Below are 21,010 nucleotides of genomic sequence, written 5' to 3' on the forward strand. Positions count from 1 at the left end.
CCCACACATGTACCCCCAAATCTAAAATAATTTTTAAAAACTAAAAGGAAACTCTAAATTTTTTTAAGTGCAGTGATACATTCTTGCTGTGCCAAATCCAGTAATACAGAAGCATGCAAAGAAAAAGGCAGCACCAGCCCCTCCAACACACACACACACGCGCACACACGCATGCACGCACACACGCACACACACACGCACACGCACACACACATGCACACACACGCACGCACGCACACACACATGCATGCATACACACGCACACACACGCGCGCACGCACGCACACACGCATGCATGCACACACACGCACACACACACGCGCACGCACGCACACACGCATGCATGCACACACACGCACACACACACGCACACACGCACGCACGCACACACTCCAGCCTGGGCGACAAGAGCAAGACTCCATCTCAATAAATAAATAAATAAAATAATAATTGAATATTTTCCTTCAGGAAACAGCACCCTGCAGGGAGGGGAAGTCTTATGACCCTCAAAGTTTGAGAGCTGCTCTTAACCTCCCAATGGCCTCTGTCTGCTGAACCGAGAAGCCTGCAAAACAAATATGTAAGAACTGGATACCATTTCAGTCACACATGCTTGCTGACGGTCACTGACATGGTAATACCTCCTGTACACATAGCAGACTCTGAAGACTGCGAAGAGGGTTTGGGTCTCTGCTGTACAGGACCTTGGCAGCCTGCAAGGAGATGACTCACATGGAAGTCCCCACACAAGTGCACCCAGTGTGAGCTTTGGAAGCATTGGCCCATGCTCAGGCCCACAGGTAAGATGGCCAGGAGCCCCTGCCCTTGAGGAAACTTGGACCACTGAGCTGCTGGCGAAGGGGGCGGGTGAAGGTCTCATGTAGCCTGTGTGATTCAGGCAGAAGTGAGAAGGACAGGTGGGAACCCACCAGGTGGACGACAAGCTGAAGGGCTCCCAGGGAGCAGACACTTCAAGGGCCCCAAAAGGCCAGGAGAAAGAAAAAAAAAGCCGGATGTGGTGACTCATCCCTGTAATCCCAGCGCTTTTGGGAGGTTGAGGCAGACGAATTGCTTGGGCCCAGAAGTTTGAGACCAGCCTGAGCAATGTGGCGAAACCCTCTCTACAAAATATACAAAAATTAGCCGGGTGTGGTGGTGCAAGCCTGTAGTCCCAGCTATTCAGAAGGCTGAGGTGGGAGGATCACATTAGCCCGGGAGGTGGAGGCTGCAGTGAGCTGTGATGGTACCACTGCACTCCGGCCTGGGGAACAGAGTGAGACCCTGTCTCAAAAGGCCAGGAGTGGAGGACAGGCCCTGGCCAGGAGGTTTGGCGTGGCTGGCAGGGGCCTTATGAGAAGGCTGTCGCTGGGAAGGGCCTGCTGCAGATGGCTACGGCAGACCACGGAGCTTAGCCTTCAGGATTTAGATCTGGGGATGACAGGCTCACGTGTGCTTGCTGCGGAGCCGGGAGCACAGGAACCAGAGTGATCCCAGAGCTCAGCTCCAAGGCTCCGCTGGGCCTGTGGTGGGGCAGTGAACGTGGACAAGGCCTGGGCTTCAGAGGAACTTGATGAACGGGAGCCGTGGGTACCGCCTATGCCCTGGTCTTCCTGCCCTTCAAAGGATGTGTTCTGAGCTGAGGCGAGACCCACACGAAATCTGAGCGGGCTCCGGAGTCACCAGACACCTAGGGAAGTACGGAAGGCCCGGAAGGACACACACAGTCGGGTGAGCCCCGCAGGGAGCTGTGCAGGCTCGAGGCGTCCAGTCCTGGGGCTGCAGGCCAGTTCTCCAAGCAGGTGGTCCTGGAAGCAAGCTGGTTCTGAAAGTAGGTTTTGAAAATAGGTCAGTCCAGGAAGCAAGCTCTGGAAGTAAAGAGATTCGGAAAGCAGGTTCGTTCTGGAAACAAGTTCTACAAACAGGTAGTTCTGAAAGCACGTGGGTTCCAGAAGCAGGTGCTAGAAGGATGTGGGTTCTGGACGGAGGTTCTGGCAGGAGGCGGGTTCTGGAGGCCGGTTTTGGAAGCAGGACGACTCCGACAGAGGCGCCTCGGACTGGGGCCAGGCCTGGAGCCTCCGCTCCGCGGGCAGAGAGAAGAAAGCAGGCATTGTCGGAGAACTCACACAAGCACTTGTCCCTAACAAAACCGTTTTTAAAAACCCCATTGTGAACATTTTTGGAACAAGCCTCTTAGAGGGTCCCGTTGCCGGGGTGACAGGACGAAACGGCGCGAGCGGGCAGACTCCCGGAGTCCCCGCAAAAGGAGCCGAAGAGCCAGGCGCGCCGAGTCCAGGTCCGCCCTGACGCTCAGCTTGGGACCTTCCGTATAGTTTTTTTCTCCGTTTCCCGAACTTCTTCCGCACGTTCAGCGGCTGCTGCGGCGCATGCGCAGTACTACCTGCCTGCCAGCCGCGGGCGTTCCGGCCGCGGTTGCCAGGGGTTACCGTCCCGCGGTGGGCGGGGCTGGCCTTCCAGAGCCCGCCTTCCTGGAACTCTGGTTGGCTGATATAGCTGTCCGTCGAAGCGGCATTGCCGCCTATTGGGCAGCGGCCTGCTTCGCACGCCAGACCCGTGCCCCGCCCAGCCGCGCCGGGGGCCCGCCCCCACCCAGGAGGGACAGTCGGGGACCGGCGCGGGCACTCAGGAGCCCGCGGCCCGGGTGGTGCGGGCGGCCCTGGCCCGGCTGCGGAGCGCTGCGCGAGCGGCGGGCTGGCTGACCCCGAGGGACCCCCAGCGCGGCGGGCGCGGCGATGATCCTGGAGGAGAGGCCGGACGGCGCGGGCGCCGGCGAGGAGAGCCCGCGGCTGCAGGTGCGCAGGACTGGCGCGGCGGCGGGAGAAGGGGCCCGGAATCCCGGCCCTTTCCTGCCCCCGCCTCGAGGCGCGTTCCGGGCGCCCCCCTCGTACGTCTCATTTGGCCCGGACGCAGGCAGAGAAACTGAGGCCAGAGCCTGCGTCCCTCCTCCTCTGAGCTCGGTGGAGGTGCTTCCAGGCCACTCATGTGAGCCGGGAAATGCGGGGAGCCAAAATCTGGATCATCCTCACCGCCGAAGCGGGTCGGGGGGACGCCCTCCTCGTGGCCCCCTTCCGGGCGGGTGTGGGGCTGGGCTCTGTGAGCGCCCTCCCCACACCCGCCATCGTGTTCCTTTCCGGCACCTGTACAGCCTCCTTCCCTAGTTCAGTCCTCCCTCTGCACCCGCTCAGGAACTGCGTGCCCACTGGGTGCGCTGGTAGCAGCGGGCAGCGAAGCCTCCTGGGTATGGGAAACCGAGAGAGGTCTTCCCGGCTGGCCTCTCCTCACTTCCCAAACCTCCTTCCCTTCTGAAGTCCCTAACCCGGGGTGCTGACTGGGCAAGTGGGAGGGGTGGGCAGGGCTATGGAGACCTGCTGAGTCTGTGCCCAGGAAGGAGGGGACGTCTGTGGGCCTTGCTCTGCAGCCCAGAGCCTGCTTGTTCCCTGCGGACCAGCTCGAGGCTGCCCCAGTCCTCCTGCCAGGCCCCGGGCGCCCACGCCCGCCACGGGCTTTCAGCCGGGGGCTGCTCCTGCTCCTCGCCCCGGGTGAGCCTTTGATAGGGCACGGCCCTCCTCCCCTCTGGGACGTCGGACTGCGTCGTCCCTGGGCTGGTTCTACTCAGCTTTGGTGTTTGGGATTAGGTCTCCTAGAGGAGGAGGCGGTGCTATCAGCCAGGGCTTGGCTTCAGATCACTGGGCTGGTGATGCTGACCATAGCCCTCAAGGACTCCCTTCTTGCCCACCCCGAGGTGTGCCAGAGACTGCAGCACCTCCTGGGCACTGGAGGGAGAGAGGCAGCCTGTGTCTGCCCCCTGTGAACTTGCTCTGTCAGGGCGGCCATGCCTGCAGGTGGCCTGGGACGGCACGTGTTGTTTTGGGTGGAATGTTTGGGAGGCTGTACAAACAAGATGTCCCAGAGGGCTCCGGAGCTGACGCTTTTCAGGCTGGGGGCTGTGCCTGGGCTCCCTGTCCTGGCCCTCCCTGGGCTGCCACCTTGGAAAGTTGGGGAGAAGCTGTTTCCAGGCTGCCTTGTCTCTCACAGCGTCCAGAAATGACCCCACAGTCAGGGTACTGGGGAGGGGCCCGTGGGAGGTGGCAGTGGGGTGGAGGCAGGCCCTGTGTCACACACGCACCACTCAGGCTGTCCTGCCATCTGGAAAGTCTTCCTCGATGCCTGCTGCCGGGCTACAGTGAGGCCTATTCCACCCCCATCAGGCTGGCCCCCAAACTGGCCCTAAAGCTCAGAGTTCAGTGGGTCAGGGGTCGGTCGGTCGTCCACTTAGAGGCCACGCCTGGGCCTGAGGCCCTGTGGACAGGTCTGGGTGACTTGTATTTGCCCCAGGCATGATGAGAGCGGGCTTCCAGCAAGCGCTTACTTGGTGCCAGGGCCAGCGCCGCAGCTGGAGTCCTGCCATTGGTGCCTCCCAAGCCCTGGGCCTCAGCCCGTCTGAGGAACAGGGTAAGTGGCCAAGGCTGCCAAGCTGGGAAGGGGAGAAGCCTGGCACGGCCCAGGGCAGCCAACCCAGCTGCCGTCCCTCCTGCAGGGGCTGCAGGAGCTCCCAGGGGAGGACCACAGGTAATACAGCCTGGCTGTATGCAGGTTGTATGGTTTCCTGGGGAGGCCAGTGGGAGAAGGGGGAGCAGGCTGCGGAGGGAGAGCGTTGGAGCACAGGTGGGCAGGGTAGCTGTGCCCCCCTCACCTGGTCTCCAGCATGCCGAGTGGGTCAGCCTGAGGTTCCCCAGCCTGGCTGGACAGGAGCAGCCTCTGGGTGCTGGTTACAGATTCCCAGGCCCCTGCCCAGGTAGATTGGGCTCCGGAAGAGGGGTGCTGAGGAACCACCAGTGCCTGGGTGCCCCAGGGAGCATCAGAGAAAGTGGGGGTCCCTGGTGTGAGTGGCCAGTCTATGATTCCTCTGGCGTGCGTGCTGCTTATAGCCCCGTGTCCCAGGAGACCCCTGTGCAGCAATGCCCATTGAATTCTGTTCCCTCATCAGTGGGGGGCAGAGATGGTGGGTCGGGCAGGTGCTGGGCTTCCACCCTCTTGGGGCTTCCAGTTCTTGCATTCAGGTGAGACTTCAGTGGGGGCAGAGGAGAGGCGTACCTGAGATGGGTGGGTATCAGCATACAGGGTGCCCAGGGCCAGGGCTGTGAGGGGAAGAAGCTGGTTTGCTCCAGGTGGGTGGCCTCTCCCTGGGGACTGCCTGGCCCAGGGCCAGGGGACCCTGGGGGAGGATGGAGGTCTGGCCCTGCTCTGATGTTTTGCTCTTCCCAGACCTGGGCTGGGATAACTATCTCCGCCTTATGCCAGTCCCCAGGTCAACCCCATTCTGGCCATGGCCACACTGTTTCCTCCTGGGCAGAGGAGCCCCACTGTCAGGGTTGGGGGGCTGTTTCTCTGTTCTTCGTCCCTCTCCATCGAGGCATGGCCAGGCCCTTCATGTGTGGCTGCCTCTCGGGACCCCCACAGACCACAGCCTCTCTGTCCTTTCCTAATGCAAGGCGGAAATGGCCACAGTGGGATGTCAGGGCACCGTGGAGGTGGGGGTGGGGAGGTTGTAACAGGAGCAGGGGGCTGAACGCCTGTGTCCACGCCCCTTCCGCTGGGCACAACCTTCAGCCCAGTGTGGAAAGTGGGGCATGGGCTGCCCACTTCCAGGGTCGACCCAGCCTCAGAGGTCCGGCTCGGGTCTGCTCATCCACGTGTAGGCCGGGAAGTCACTTGGCCTGCAGGGAGCACTGCGGGTAGGGAGGCCGAGGAATGGACCAGGGTCACAGCAGGTGCCTGTGGGGCTCCAAGGGACCAGGCTCCCCGCAGCTCTCCTGGGGCCAGGAGGGGAGCAGGGACCTGGCTGGGTGTCTGATGCCTGTTGCACAGCCAGAGCCCTTAAAGCCGCTGGATCCTTGCAGCGGGGCCTTTGCAGGGAGGGGGTGTAGCTGCGATGGGTGGCACGGGGGTCTCCTAGGTACTGGGCAGAGGCCCTCGAGGTGGTAGCGCCGGTGGGAAAGGTAGGGATGGGAGGCGGGGGTGGGCGGGCCTCAGGTTCGGGGAGCTTCTCAGATCTGAGGCGCCCGTGCCTCTCTCCCACCTGTGGGCCTCTCCAGCCCGAGCCCCTGAAGCAGCTCTGGAGGGAATTTCTTTTCTGGAGGAGGCAGGAGTGGGAAACGGGAGCAGGGTGAGGGTTCCCAAGTGCACATCGGCCTGTCCGCTGCTGGGTGGTGTCCACGGGGGCAGGACTGGGCTGGGGGAGGGCAGGGTCCTGGGCCAGCACACCTCCTCTCAGCGCCTGTGTCCCTCCCCCCAGCCCCTAAGCGCCGGTTCATCTTCACTTCAGGGACCTCTGTCAGGCTCCCTCACCCCAGTACTCAGCAGGAGGCTGCCGGTGTGGGTGTCCAGGGGACGGCACAGTGTCCAGGGGATGGCACGGGTGTCCAGCAGACAGCGCAGGGGTTTGGGGGATGGCACAGGTGTCTGGGGGATGGTGCAGGTGTCCAGCAGATGGCGCAGGGGTTTGGGGGACGGCATAGGTGTCCGGGGAACGGTGCAGGGGTGTGGGGACGGCGTGGGTTCCAGGGGATGGGGTGGGGGTTTGAGGGGTGGTGTGGGTTCCAGGGGACTGTGTGGGGGCTTGGGGGATGGCGGGGGTTCCAGGGGATGGGGTGGGGGTTTGGGGGATGGTGTGGGTTCCAGAGGACGGTGTGGGGGTTTGGGGGATGGTGTGGGTTCCAGGGGATGGTGTGGGGGTTTAGGGGGTGGCGTGGGTTCCAGAGGACGGTGTGGGGGTTTGGGGATGGTGTGGGTTCCAGGGGACGGTGCGTCATCCTCCAGTCTCTGTCTCTGCCTTCCCATGGCCACCTCCATGTGGCTGTGTTCAAATTTCCCACCTCGTGTAAGGACCCTTGTCACTGTGATTAAGGACCCACTACTCCACGGTGGCCTCATCTTAACTCATTATATCTGCAAAGACCCTATTTCTAGAAAAATTGCACTCACAGGTACTGGGAGTTAGGACTTGAACCTGTCTTTTGTGGGGACACAGTTCACCCATAATAGATGGTCACCCGCTCAGCTGGCTGCTGTGAGCTTGGGGAGCCAGACGAGCAGGGCTTCTGTCTAGGAAATCAAATCATTCCTGTATAATGGGAATAAACTAATTAAAATGCAAAGATCTCGTTCACATTAGCAAAAAGAACTCTCTCCAGATATCTAGGAGAAAACCCCGGAAAACACGTGCGAGCTCTTTACGGGGAAGACAGGAAGGCCTGAGAGACGTGTGTGCGTGGAGAGGGTGTCGGGTCCACAAAGGGAAGACCCAGTGCATGTGCATGTTGGCCCCATGAGTCTGCAGCTTCGTGCAGTGGTAGGTCAGTTTCATGGTGGCAAGATTCACCTTCAGACGCGACAAGGTCCTGGGGAAGAAGAGGTCCTGTCTCCCAGCAAGGGCGGGAAGCAGTCCCAGGAGCCACCAGAGGCCTTGTCTTGCTGCTGACTGGCAGAAATGGCCAGGATGGCCACACCTGACACAGACCAGGCTCGCCCCAGGGCTACGTGGGAGTCAGCGTCCCTTAGCAGCGAGCCCTGAGCGGCGTTGTGGGTCTCAAAGCGTGGAAGGAGTGGGTGCTGGAGAGGCAAGCCAGCCCAGGGGACAGCCACAGGTAGCTGCAAAGAATCTTGTTGGGGTGGAGATGCAGGCATTCCCACGCGGCCATGGGGAAGGGGGGGCGGGGGGCCATGGTGAGAGGGAGGGACACGTGAGGATCACGCAGGCAGGACCCCAACACCACAAGGGTGGGGTGGGCTGAGGCATGAAACTGGATCGCCCTGGAGTAAAATTTAAGCTCCAGCACATTCGCACCACTAAAGACACAGGAGTCATTGAAGTCCAGAAGGGGCCCTGCCGGGCATGCCCCACTCTTTTGCCATGGCTGGTGCTGGGCAGGGCCGCGGGGGTGCAGTCTGTGGGTGCAAGGCTCAGAGTCATTTCTCTGTGGATAGGGAATGCACAGGTGTGCGTTCACTTCGAGAACCATTCCCAAAGTCAGACCGCAGCCTCTGCACCAACCATCGGGGGCCAGTGGCCGCCCCCAAAGCCTCGGGGACCCTGTCCTTTGAGCCCACGCCTAAACCCACACAGGAATGATTGGGAGGCGTGGGTGAGTTGGATGGAAAAAAAATTGGGAAGGGCGAGGGGGGGATCCAGAATGAAATCCAGAAGTGCAGCAGGAAGGTGTGAGGAGCAGTGGGCTGCCTCCTGCAGGGCTCCTGGAGCCCCTACTTGTCCAGGCTGCCTGGTGAGACCCTGGCTCCTGGTGTCCTTGGCAGGTGCCAGCCTCCCCGCCGACCCCCATCACGAGTCTGCAGCGTTCCCCCCCCACCACCACGTCCTTCTGCACTGACTGCCTCCTGTCCTGCTCTGGCCAGGCCCGTGTTCACACTAGTTCTGTCCAGCTCCTCCCAGTGAGGCCAGCTCCAGCCCCAGCCCATGGTGACCACCCCGTTACCCATGGGCAGGATGCACTCCTCTCAGTGGCTGGCCAGTAACAGCCTGGTATGGGCTCCACGGGGTCAGGCTGTGATCGCCTGTGGCCTCCCTGCAGGGCTATGACTCCCTGACGCAGATCCAGTGCGGCCAGCTGCAGAGCCGCAGGGCCCAGATTCACCAGCAGATTGACAAGGAGCTGCAGATGCGGACGGGCGCTGAGAACCTCTACAGGTGAGTGCTTGAGGCCGCCCGGCCCCGGGAGCAGGGCCCACCTGGGTGAGGGGGGCAGGACAGCCACCCAGGCAGATGTCTGCCCCATGGCCGGGTCAGGGAGACAGGTGCATGAGCAGCTGGGTCCTGATGGGCACGCAGTACACGTGATGCTCAGCCATGACCCTCACAGACCTGCCTCCATGGGCCTCTGTGCTGGGCCGGAGGTGCCAGGAAACCAGTGTCCCTGCCGAGTGTGCAGCTTGGGAAGCCCCAACAGTGCATGTGGGAGCTTCTCAGAAGAGGCATGGTTGAGGCTGAGCTGTGGCAGGTGACGGCGCGTCCCAAGGTTGGGGACGTGGGAGAGGGGTGGAAGACCTGGGCTGTCTCTTCCTTAGAGCACGCCGCCTGTGAGCCGCACATGTGCTTGTGAGTGCCCCTCGGTCCCCTTAGCACCTGCTACCTCCCTGCCCCCATTCTGGCTTTCCCTGGGGACCTCGGTCCCTTTGCCAGGCCCTGATGCAGGCACAGAGGGGGGTGTGGCTCTCACCCACCATCCAAGGAGTGATGTTTGAGTGCTGTCGAGGGCTGTATGAGCCCCAAAGAAAGCCGTGGTGCTGAGGGAGGTGCCCCCAGGCCAGAGTCAGAACATGCAGGTGCTGGTGTCAGGGGTGATGAACTGTAGGGGGCATCACCTGTGAGCCTCCGGATCCCACTGCTGCCCCTGCCCCCCCCATGGGGGGCAGACCCCGTCAGCGACGTCCTCTGCAGGGTGGGCTTGGAGCTCTGACAGGTCAGCTGGCAGGAGGGCTGCAGTGAGCACGGGGCCTTGGGCTCTGCCTTGGGGCTGGGCTTTCAACTGCCGCGGCCTCCCTCAGAGCCACCAGCAACAACCAGGTGAGAGAGACGGTCGCCCTGGAGCTGAGCTACGTCAACTCCAACCTGCAGCTGCTGAAGGAGGAGCTGGAGGAGCTCAGCGGTGGCGTGGACCCTGGCCAGCATGGGAGGTGCGGATGGGGGCCAGGACAGCACATGTGTGTATGTGTGTGCGTGTATGCATGTGTGTGTGAGTGTGTGTGTGTGCATGTGTGTGCACGTATGTGTGTCTCTGTGTGTGTGCGTATCTGTGTGCATGTGTGTCTGTGTGTGCATGTGTGTGTGTGCGTCTGTGTATGCATGTGTCTGTGTGTGCACGTGTGTCTGTGTGTCTCTGCATGTGTCTGTGTGTGCATCTGTGTGTGCGTGTGTCTGTGTGTGCACATGTCTGTGCGTGCGTGTGCATGTCTGTGTGTGTGTGCATCTGTGTGTGCATGTCTGCATGTACTGGGCATGTCTCTGTGTGTGTGTGCACATGTGTCTGTGTGTATGTGTGTCTGCGTGTGTGTATGTGTGTGCATAAGTGTGTGCGTGTGTGCATGTATGCACGTGTGTGTATTTGTGTGTGTGCACACGTCTGTGCATGTGTGTCTGTGTGCATGTGTATGCACGCATGTGTTTGTGTGTGCGTGTGTGTGCGCATATGTGTGTGTCTCTGTGTGTGTGTGTTTGCTTCTGGAGTGGTTTAGGACAGTGGGGGGTGGTGCACAGGTGCAAGGATACCCCCCAGGACACAGGCCCACATGTACACCCATGAGGGAGGGAGGCACCCTGTGCCACAGAGCCCTAGGAGTGGACCCCGGGCTGCCGTGGGCAGCAGGGTTTGGCCTTACAGTCTGAAGTCGATGCTTCTGGTTATAGCGAAGCTGTCACTGTCCCCATGATCCCCCTGGGCCTGAAGGAGACCAAGGAGCTGGACTGGTCTACACCGCTGAAGGTAGGTACTGGCCTCCGAGCTCTGAGATACACGGCCCTGCCCTGGGACCAAGAGGGTCTTGGAGGCTTTCTGGTCCAGCTGTCTGGTTGAACAGATAGGGAAACTGAGGCCCAGAGGGAGGGAGGGCTAAAAGGGACACAAGGGACCTGGCAGAAATGGCCACAGGGACCCAGCCTCTGCTGCATTCGGGGCCCACACTGGTGCCTGCGCCCCAGGCTGGGGCTGATCCCACAGAGTGGGTATGAACATGTGCCCTGCCCTCGGACAGGGAATGCCCTTGAAGGTTAGGGCCCGGAAGCCCCAGCTGGGGCACAGGGTCCAGGCTCGCCCACGGAGGGCACCACCGGCTTGGGGCCACACACCCAGCACTGGCTCACAAGGGTCCTGGAGAGAGCTAGAGCAGACTGGCACTGCCTGGCAGGGCTCCGCGGGAGCCACTGACTGTGTTCCACGTCCGAGTCACTGAGTGGCAGATGGCACCTGCCTCCCGGCCACGGGGATGAATAAGGAAACGCACATAAAAGTAGCACTGAGTCTCCAGGCCCCACTTCTGTGATGGGGTGGGGAAACCCCAGGGCCAGAGGGGCTCCGACCCGCATCACCCCACCAGGCCCCTCCGTACACATTGGCCCCCAGCCCTTCTCTGGGGCTTCCACTAAGGGGCCCAGGGCCCCCACGCTGCATGGCAGCCAGCCTGCTCTGCGGCACAGACCCTCCCTCCACCATGAATCTTTCCCCAAGGTGGGTTGGGAGACCTCAGGGAAGGAGGCCAGGCACAGGGATACTGTGGATGCCAACACCTGCCCCCCATCAGGAGCTGATCTCTGTGCACTTTGGAGAGGACGGCGCCTCCTACGAGGCAGAAATCAGGGAGCTGGAGGCCCTGCGGCAGGTGTGTGGTTCCCCTGCCCGCCCACCCTCCTGCAGCCCAGGGAGACACATACAGAGGCTGAAGCTTAAGTCAGGAACAGACAGAGGAGCTCAGTGTGGACATCTCAAGGACGTGGGGAGATGGGCCCACCAGGGACCCTGTGTGTGCAGACCCAGCCAGGGGGCGTGGAGGGGCTCCCAGGTGGCCCCGGTGCCGCACGCTGCTGGCCTTTGGGAGTCGCGGCTGCCCAGGGCCCCACTGGCTTTGCCTCCCCACCCCCCATGGTGCTGGTGCCCACGGGACTTCCCAGAGCAGTGTGTGTAAGTGGGGTGGGCCAGGGCGGTGGGGCCCAGCGGCTCCTGCCCTGCAGGCCATGCGGACCCCCAGCCGGAACGAGTCGGGCCTGGAGCTGCTCAGAGCCTATTACAACCAGCTGTGCTTCCTGGGTGCGCGCTTCCTCACCCCTGCCAGCAGCCTCAGGCTCTTCTTCCACTGGTAGGGGCTCTGCGGGCGGGGGCACCCTGGGGAGGGGAGGCCTGGCTGCGGGAACCGCGGGAACTCCGCCCAGCCTGACCCAACACTGCAGGTACGACTCGCTTACTGGGGTCCCAGCCCAGCAGCGCGCCCTGGCCTTCGAGAAGGGCAGCGTTCTCTTCAACATCGGCGCCCTCCACACGCAGATTGGGGCACGCCAGGACCGCTCCTGCGCCGAGGGTGCCCGTCGCGCTATGGAGGCCTTCCAGAGGGCCGCTGGTGAGGATGGCCCGGGCCACGGTGGGGCAGGGTGCGGTGCCAGGGTGTTGCAGAGCCCCTTCTGCAGGGCAGGAGCTGGGGAGTGGTTAGGACATCAGTCCCTCAGGTAGGAGGAGTGAGCACATCAGGCCCATACGTGTCCTAGGAGCATCCCTAGCTGGCCGCCCTGAGTGCTGCATGGGGCAGAGATGGGCAGGTGCAGGGCCCTGCCTGTGTGAGCACCCCTCCCTCCGCAGGGGCCTTCAGCCTCCTGAGGGAGAACTTCTCCCATGCGCCGAGCCCAGACATGAGTGCTGCGTCCCTCTGCGCACTGGAGCAGCTAATGATGGCCCAGGCCCAGGAATGTGTGTTTGAGGGCCTCTCACCACCTGCCTCCATGGCCCCCCGAGACTGCCTGGCCCAGCTGCGCCTGGCGCAGGAGGCCGCCCAGGTGAGCTCGGGCACCCCTGTGAGGGTGCAGGGGGTGAGGCCAAGCTGGGGTCAGAGCCCAGGTTCAGGCATGCGTGAGCTCTCCCACCTCCTTCCTTGTGTGTCAGCCCCAAGCCAGCTGTTGTCCTGCTCCCTGGGGGGGGCTGGTCAGGAACCTGGGGGCCCAAGCCTCTGCCTCCAGGGGATGGCATGAAGCAGCAGGAACTGAGGTGCCAGGGAGGCTGCTGGGATGGTGGTCGGAGCAGGTGGAGGCTGGGTAGGGAGAAGCAGGCACCACCCGGAGAGCAGGAGGCCCTCGCGTGCCTGCCACGTCCACCGGCAGGTGGCAGCCGAGTACAGGCTAGTGCACCGGACCATGGCCCAGCCACCCGTCCACGACTACGTGCCTGTCTCCTGGACTGCCCTGGTGCATGTCAAGGCCGAATACTTCCGCTCCCTGGCCCACTACCACGTAGCCATGGCCCTCTGCGACAGCTCCCGTGAGTGCCCACCGCACTTGCCCATGGTACTGCAAAGACCCCCCAGCTCAGGGCTCATGGCCTCTCTGTCCCCCAGCAGCGACCGAGGGAGAGCTCCCCACGCACGAGCAGGTCTTCCTGCAGCCCCCCACCTCCTCTAAGCCCGGAGGCCCTGTGCTGCCGCAGGAGCTGGAGGAGCGCAGGCAGCTTGGTAAGGCGCCCATGGATGGAGTGCCCTGGGGCTCAGGTGGTCACCAACAGTGGCAGGGTGTCCCCCACCACCCTCACGCTGTTTGCCACCTGCTGTCCCCATGCTGACGAGTTGGGCCACCTGCCTATCCCTGGATGGCCTGTGCCTGATGGGTGCCGGCCCAGCGCGGGGGCCGCAGGAGTGTGGGGCAGCCTCTTAGCAGGTGGGAGACCGCTGGGAGCAGCTCGTCTGTGGCCCCTGCTTTGCACGTGGCAGAGCCCTCCTGCACAGCCAGCTCCTCACCCCTGTGGTGCGTGCCCCCAACGAAAGTGGCTGTGATGAGCCCTGCAGCCCTGGCGTTGCCCACTCCTTCTGCCGCGTCCCAGGGCGCGCGGGCCCACATGGTGTGTGACATCCCAGTGCCCCGCATGCAGGCAAGGCACACCTGAAGCGCGCCATCCTGGGGCAGGAGGAGGCGCTGCGGCTGCACGCCCTGTGCCGCGTCCTGCGCGAGGTGGACCTGCTGCGGGCTGTGGTCTCCCAGACGCTGCAGCGCTCGCTCGCCAAGTACGCGGAGCTCGACCGTGAGGATGACTTCTGTGAGGCTGCTGAGGCCCCCGACATCCAGCGTGAGCAGCCAGGGCCTGTCTGGGTGGCTGCATCCCCAGCCAGGGTGGGGGCCTTCGTCCTGGAGAAAGGGAGGCTGATTGCGTTAAAGGTGCAGTCACCACAATGAATTAAAGCATTAAAGGTGCAGTCACCACGATGAATTGAACAGCAGTAGCACTTTCCAGGCCTCCATCGCAGGGGCCCACAGAGCTGCCGGGCCCTTCAGGGGCCTGGGGGATGACCACGCTCCTCAGCACCTCCCTCCCTGCGCTGGCCTCCTACCCTGAGGGGAAGCCCACAGACCCGGGACAGGCATGGCTGGGACTTCAGGGAGGGATTTGGGGAGCCACTTGGGGCAGACGGGGCGCCGTGTGTTCAGGGCACACCTGGGGCAGCTCCTCCCACCATTGCAGAGCGGCCAGGCCTGGAGGTCAGAGGCGGGGCTTGTGTGCGCTCAGGGTCATGCCCTGCCCCCTGGAAAATCCCCGGGGCAGGTCTCCACAGGCTTCCAGCTTAGCTCTGCTCTTCTACCTTCTCAGCTAAGACCCACCAGAAGCCAGAGGCCAGGATGCCACGCCTGTCCCAGGGGAAGGGGCCTGACATCTTCCATCGGCTGGTGAGCACACCCATCCCCAGGCATCCCCCAGCACGGGCAGCTTGGGCTATGTGGCTCTGAGCAGCACGTGGCCTCAGACAGGCCGTCGATGGCGGTCCAGCCCTCCCCACCCGCCTTGTGGAACCCCACGGTGTCCCTCGGTGCACAGGTTGGATGGATGTGCTGGTCAGGCGGGGTCTCCTCAGTGTGTGGCCCAGCTGGGCCTCTGACCTCTGAGCCCCCGCCAGGGGCCCCTGTCTGTGTTCTCAGCCAAGAACCGGTGGCGGCTGGTGGGGCCCGTCCACCTGACCCGAGGAGAGGGCGGCTTCGGCCTCACGCTTCGGGGAGACTCACCTGTCCTCATCGCTGCCATCATTCCAGGGAGCCAGGCCGCGGTAAGGGCCCGCCAGCCCCCTGAGGCTGAGTCCCTGGTGCCAGCCACAGCGTCCTGTCCCCACCTCACTGTCCGAGTCTCCCCACAGGCGGCTGGCCTGAAGGAGGGCGACTACATCGTGTCAGTGAACGGGCAGCCATGCAGGTGGTGGAGACACGCGGAGGTGGTGACAGAGCTGAAGGCTGCAGGAGAGGCGGGCGCCAGCCTGCAGGTGGTGTCGCTGCTGCCCAGCTCTAGGCTGCCCAGCTTGGTGAGCCCCTGGGGCCCCAGAGGGGCGGTCCCCAGCCTGCTGTCCCCACCCTGGTCCTGGGCCTGCCTTGGATGCTTGAGTGGCATTGGGAAGGGCAGATGGGGCTGCAGGTAACCCTCCCTGGGCCGCCTCCTAGGCAGGGGCCACCTGTGCTGTGGCCTCCATCTGGCGGCTTCTGCCCTGACCCCAAGGATGCTGCAGCCCACCCCTCACTGGGCCTCTGTATCCTCAGACTGGAGGCTTCTGGGCCAGGCGCTCCATCCCAGAGGTTCCATGTACCCAGCATGACTGACCCAGGGTTGGGTGAAACGTATGGGGCCCCTGCTATGTGGCCACCCTGATGGGAGCCCCCAAACAAGCCCCCGACGTGCCAGCCCCTCCCAGGTGGTTCTCACCCCTCCCAGGCTGGCTGCAGGTGGGGACAGGCAGCAGTGGCTGACCACAGTCTGTCTCTGTCCCTGCTGCAGGGGGACCGCCGGCCCATCCTGCTGGGCCCCAGGGGGCTTCTAAGGAGCCAGAGGGAGCATGGTTGCAAGACCCCGGCATCCACGTGGGCCAGCCCCCGGCCCCTCCTTAACTGGAGCCGAAAGGCCCAGCAGGGCAAGACTGGAGGCTGCCCCCAGCCCTGTGCCCCAGTGAAGCCAGCTCCGCCCTCATCCTCAAAGCACCCAGGGTGGCCGTGAGGGCCAGGCTCCCTGCACACCTCAGCCCTGGCTCCAGCTGGCGGGAAGTACCAAGCATGCCCTCCCCACCCAGAGGACCTCTGGGCAGTGCCTGCCCTGCCTCAAGCCGGAGGCTGCCTCAGGCACCTGCCTGCCCATTAAAGACTATGGTCAGACCTGTCTGAGCCCAGTGATGGGAGCTGTGGCCTCCTCACCCACACACAGGAAGGATGCCAGTCCCTCTGCCAGTCTGAGGTCAGCTTCCTGGGGCTGCCCCGCCCTGAGGGCTCCTCACGGGGTGCTCCTCACAGCCATCCCGTCTATACCCCCTGGCTCTGTCCACCCTGCTGCTGCCCTGGGCACAGACCCTGAAGTCTCAGTCCTGCCTCCAGCCGAGTTTCTGCCTGGTGCCCAGTGATTCCTGCTGGGCACCCCTTCGCTTGCTGCCCCTCCACCATGCAGCAGCCAGGCACACCCACAGCACCCACAGACTTGTAGGCCGGGTCCCAGACACGGCCTTCCCCCAAAACACCTCCTGCTGTCCTGTCTATGCACAGAGCAAGGGACTCCCCACCTCTGCGCCCTGTGCTGGTCATCCCGGGCTCTGTGCTGGTCATCCCGGGTTCTGTACTGGTCATCCCGGGCTCTGTACTGGTCATCCCGGGCTCTGTACTGGTCATCCCGGGCTCTGTACTGGTCAACCTGGCAAGTGTCCCCTTTGCCCAGGAGTCCCCGGTGTTGTGGCCCAGGTCTCATGGCAGCCCTAAGCCTGCCAGCCCTGCTGCCCGCCTTGCTGTCCTGCTCTGAGCATGGGTGCCACCCTCCAGCTCCTGGGCATGTCACCTCCCCCTGAGCCTGGGGCCTGCATGGGCCCCCAGCCTGCTTGGGCCGCTCCTGCTGGCCTCCACAGGCCGTGAGCTCTCAGTGTCTCAAGCAGAGGAAGTGAGGGCTGCCTCCAGGCCTCCATGTACTGGGTGGACAATGGCCCCCAAAGGCCGTCGGCAGGAACACCACCCCCAGGACCCCCACAGCAGTGGGCTCAGGACTTGGGCACCAAGGGGAGGGGGTGGGAAGGGCTGCAGAGTCAGGGCAGGCCAGAGCTGCACCAGAGAGGAGCCACGGAGCCGGAGCGGAGGCTCCCACCGAGGGCCCCAGGGCCTGGCAGGTTCCGGAAGAGACAGGGCTAGCGGGAGTCATTCCCTGCAGCCACTAGGGGGCAGCCGCCACCCGCGGCACGGGCAGGTGCACCTTGGGAGGGCTGAGGCACAGACCCCGGGTAGAAAGGCAGCCCCCAGCTCTGCGAGACCCCTGCCCTCTTGTCCAGTCCCTTCCGAGGGTCCCCAGGTGGGAGCAGCCCACCCTGCATCCCAGGCTCCGGTTCTAGGGTCCAGGGCCCTGTGCTGCCACCTCCCTCGTGCTTCAGCCAAGAATATGGGGGTGCGAGTGAGGTGTTTGGGGTCCCAGAGACGCAGGCGCCACGGTGCGATCTTCCTCGGCGGGAGGGCGGGGCTCCCCAACCTGCCTGAGCCAGGGTGGGGGTCCAGGTCCCCCACTTGCCCGCGTGGGAAAATCCCTGTCTCAGCAGAATGGGCCAAGGTCACGCAGGTCTCCCCAGCACATATTAATTTGGTTAATAAAACTGCATCAAGGAGGCCATTAGGCGCTAATTGGGGATGACAGGGTGGCGGCCCTGTCTGGAAGTGCAGGGACTCCCCACCTCCTGTGGCCTGTCCAGACCCAAGCTGAGGACAGAGCTGCCACCGTGCAGGTGGCTGGGACCCGGCTCCCGTCACCGCCTCCGTCCTGTGAAGTGGAGGAAGCCCGGTGCACAGGGTTGCTGTGGCAATGTGGGAGGCCCTGAGGTCCTGCTGCCAGCGGGGGGCAGGGGAGCGGAGGTCCTGGGATCTGGGGTCCGGAGTTCTAGTCAAGGCAGGGCTGGGCAGGAGGGGAGTCCCCCTCCCCACCCTCCACTTGAGGCTGATCCTGGGGCAGCAGTGAGCCCCTCTCCAGAAGAGAAAGCGGGTGCCTACCAGCCCAGCCCCTCAGACTCGGACCATGCTCCCCCGGCCTCTGTGGGAGTCCTGCCAGATAGCCCCTGGGCTGCAGGAAGGGACCGCGCCCCATCCCATCTTCACCCCTGCAGCAGCTGGTGGCTGCCTGCTGGGCTCAGGGGACTGCCCTGTCCAGCCCACCCGGGGACTCCAAGTCCACACCACCACACAGGGGCGGTGCCCCCGCCCACCATTCATCACCGCACGGTGCTTATTGCTAAGAGTGACACCTGCCCTGTGCCCAGAGCCCCTGGGGGCCCCTGCCCTGGCTCCCTGACCACACGCAGAGGCTGTGGGGAGCCCTGGGGTGAAGGAATGTAGATGGGGCAGTGGTGTGGATGGGATAGGGAGTGTGCCGCTGGTTTTAGTGGTGTCCAGGGTAATCAGCTGCCAGGGTGGCATTGCCGGGGTGGCGGAGGGCCTGGTGTGGTGTTGGTGAGGGTGGCTAACAGGCAGTGGCAAGTGACTGTGGGGTGAGTGACCACTGAGTCACTCACACTGTGCCACACAGTTGTGGCCTGTGCCCCGCCAGAGGGCAGTGCAGCCCCTGGGGCCAGCACACAGGGCGGCACCTGTGCTGAGCCTGCCCTAGCAGGAGGCGGCAGCTCAGAGTCCTGTCCCATCTGCCCAGGCTGGGGAGCAAAGCAGGATCGGGGTGAGGCTGCGAGGCTGGGGGAAGGCAGGGCTGGCCGCTGGGGATCACTCAGTCCGCAGGCTGTGCGGTGAGAGCTACTGGGTGAGGCTTCCGGGGGGCACAGCTTCCCCGAGGGGCCGGCTCAAGGCTGTCCCTGCAGCAGCACGTGTTGGTGCTTGCCTGCCCCCCACAGCACCACACCGCGGCATCTGTGGAGCCCGTTCTCTTCCCTTGAAGCCCTGCTTGCACACTCCCAGGTGTTTCTGGCTAGCACATTTTTGGCTTTTAGGGACAGGTTAGTGTCCCTTCCTCAGATGGCCCGGCCTGGCCACACCCCATGCATAGGCCTTAGCCCCCACTTTCTGGGCCAGCCTTATTACTTTGGTCACTGTGTCACAGATGGGCCGAGGGCAGGGATGGCACCGGCATGTCCGTGAGTGCCTGGATGTGGGGCATTCGTTGCCTGGGAGGGAGGGGCTGGCGCCCAGGAGCTGCTGAGGCCACGGTATGGTCCCGACCCGCTCCCCATGCCCACGCAGTGCCAGGGCCCACGACAGATGTCAAGCAGCGCAGGGGCCGATGGCACACCGGGACCGTGTGTGCACCCTGCCTAGGTGCGGGGCCCACAGGGTGACACTCCATTTTCAGAGTGGTCCCCAGGCAGGAAGCCGGGCTGAGCCTGCGCTGCCGTCCTTTCTGCTTTGCCAACAGAAAACTGCCGAGAAGGGAGAAGGCGGACTCCGTTTTGCTTGGGTCAGCAGTGAACAGGATTAACGCAGAGAGAGGGAGTGGGGAGGGCTGGGGGCTGGAGCCTGGAGATGGACAGGGCTGGGAGTGAGGTTGGGGATGGATTGGGGGGCACGAGGATGGATGGGTTGTGGGGACTGGGGATAGACCGAGGTGAGCCAAGGGCAGGGCCCCCCACTTCACTCTCCTCCTCACCCCCTCCCAGTCTCTCCCGCCACCTCAAGCCAGCAGTTCCGGAAGATGAGTGAATGCAGACTGCCTGCAGGTGTTGGGGGTCAGGCCCTGTCCAGCACCCCCTCCCACCGCACGCTCCCACAGTCCCCAGAGCACTGTTTTCCCTGTTCCCAATGGCCGTGGTCAGGATCTGTGCCTGTGCAGGGTGGGCCACAGTGGCCACTGGGCTGGCGAGGCTACAGCTGTCCTCAAGCGCAGACGGCACCGCAGACCATCTGCAGACGTGGCATGGAGGTCCAGAGTGCCCAGGGGTTGATCCTGGAGGGGAGCCAGCGGAAGGTGGGGACTGGGGGCACTCCGCAAAGCTCCAGATAGAAAGCGGCTCCACGGACTTTAGACCCCCAGGACGGGGGTGCCGAGTGGGCAGCCAGGAGAGGCCCTGAGGAGAAGAGGGCATGGGACCTAGACCCAGTGAGGCCTCAAGCCAGGGTGGCGGAGGTGGCACTGGGGGCTCTGGGTCACCTAGGTGGTGCTGCTGTCCACAGGAGAGGTGACAGGGGCCATTTTGGGCCACGGGTAGCAGACAAGCTTAGAGGACTGAGTTTAGCCTCAGCTTCTCAGCACAAGGAGAGAGGCTAACAGCCTGTGGCCGCGTCCTTAGCCACCTCCAGGGCACTCACGCCTGCCACTGTAACCCTCCCAGTGTGAGAGGAAGAGATGGGACTCCAAAGCCACAACCCCACTACCCTCCCCACTATCACCAGGGTCACAGCCCAACCACCCTCCCCTTCCACCACCCCTGAGGTCACACACACACCAACATTCCCTCCCCAACTCCTGACGTCACACCCCCCACCACTCTCCCCAACCCGAGGTCACATGGCACATCACTGTCCCCACCCACTGCTGACATCACGTCACCTGCCCCTGTCATAGAGTGGACAGCACATACCCTGCCCTCCCCACACCAATCTCTGGTCCCCATGAGTCTGTCACCGGTGATATCAGTTCCCCCGTCACTGCCACCCTCACCTCCAGCTCACTCTTCTCAGCAGCCGCCCTATGGTGATGGTCCCCTCACCCCCACCATGGCGTTTAGTGCATTAGCTTCTCTGCCTGGTCCCCACGTTTTTGTTTTGTTTTGTTTTGTTTAGATGGAGTCTTGCTCTGTCACCCAGACCGGAGTGTAGTGGCATGATCTCGGCTCACTGCACCCTCTGCCTCCTGGGCTCAAGCAATCCTCCCACCTCAGCCTCCCAAGTAACTGGAACTACAGGTGCCTGCCACCACACCCGGCTAATTTTTGTATTTTTGTAGAGACATTTCACCGTGTTGCCCAGGCTGGTCTTGAACTCCTGGACTCAAGCTATCCTCCCGCCTTGGCCTGCCAAGGTGCTGGCATTACAGGGGTGAGCCACTGCACCCAGCCTCCACTGTTTTTTTCTTGGTTCCAGAGAGCAAGATGGGACAGGCTGGGGATCTGCAAGGCTGGGGATCTGCGGCGGGGGTGACGACCTCTCCAAGTCAGCAGGAGAAAGGGGCACCCACTTCAGGGAAGGGTGGGTGGTGGAGGCTGCAGTGCCGCCCTTCTGCCTTGCTGTTTGTCCTCATGGCCACTCATTGCCCATCGGCGATGACTGAGCACCTGCTGCTGGGCACTTGCCTCCCAGGAGTCCCTG

At 63.3% G+C, this 21,010-nt stretch overlaps 1 protein-coding gene across 5 annotated transcripts; it reads left to right on the plus strand.

Moving 5' to 3' along the window:
* The first annotated feature begins 2,596 nt into the window (after nt 1-2,596).
* Nucleotides 2,597-17,359, plus strand: RHPN1 (rhophilin Rho GTPase binding protein 1). Of its 5 annotated transcripts, XM_058444482.1 has the most exons (16): nt 2,597-2,810; nt 7,212-7,373; nt 8,607-8,722; nt 9,580-9,708; nt 10,439-10,514; nt 11,329-11,406; nt 11,756-11,880; nt 11,972-12,138; nt 12,375-12,568; nt 12,890-13,046; nt 13,123-13,236; nt 13,650-13,844; nt 14,364-14,440; nt 14,668-14,814; nt 14,902-15,063; nt 15,531-17,358. In XM_058444482.1, the coding sequence occupies exons 3-16, from the start codon at nt 8,694-8,696 to the stop codon at nt 15,744-15,746; spliced, it is 1,866 nt and encodes a 621-aa protein (XP_058300465.1). In that variant the 5' UTR covers nt 2,597-2,810; nt 7,212-7,373; nt 8,607-8,693; the 3' UTR covers nt 15,747-17,358. The 5 variants fall into 5 exon arrangements, with proteins under 5 accessions (XP_058300465.1, XP_032616503.1, XP_032616504.1 ...); XM_032760612.2 differs by lacking the exon at nt 7,212-7,373 and having other exon boundaries at nt 15,531-17,359; XM_032760613.2 differs by lacking the exon at nt 7,212-7,373 and having other exon boundaries at nt 13,126-13,236; nt 15,531-17,356.
* The last annotated feature ends 3,651 nt before the right edge of the window (nt 17,360-21,010 follow it).

The sequence above is a fragment of the Hylobates moloch genome, unplaced genomic scaffold (genome assembly GCF_009828535.3).
Source record: "Hylobates moloch isolate HMO894 unplaced genomic scaffold, HMol_V3 SCAFFOLD_9, whole genome shotgun sequence".
NCBI classification, from domain to species: Eukaryota; Metazoa; Chordata; class Mammalia; order Primates; family Hylobatidae; genus Hylobates; species Hylobates moloch.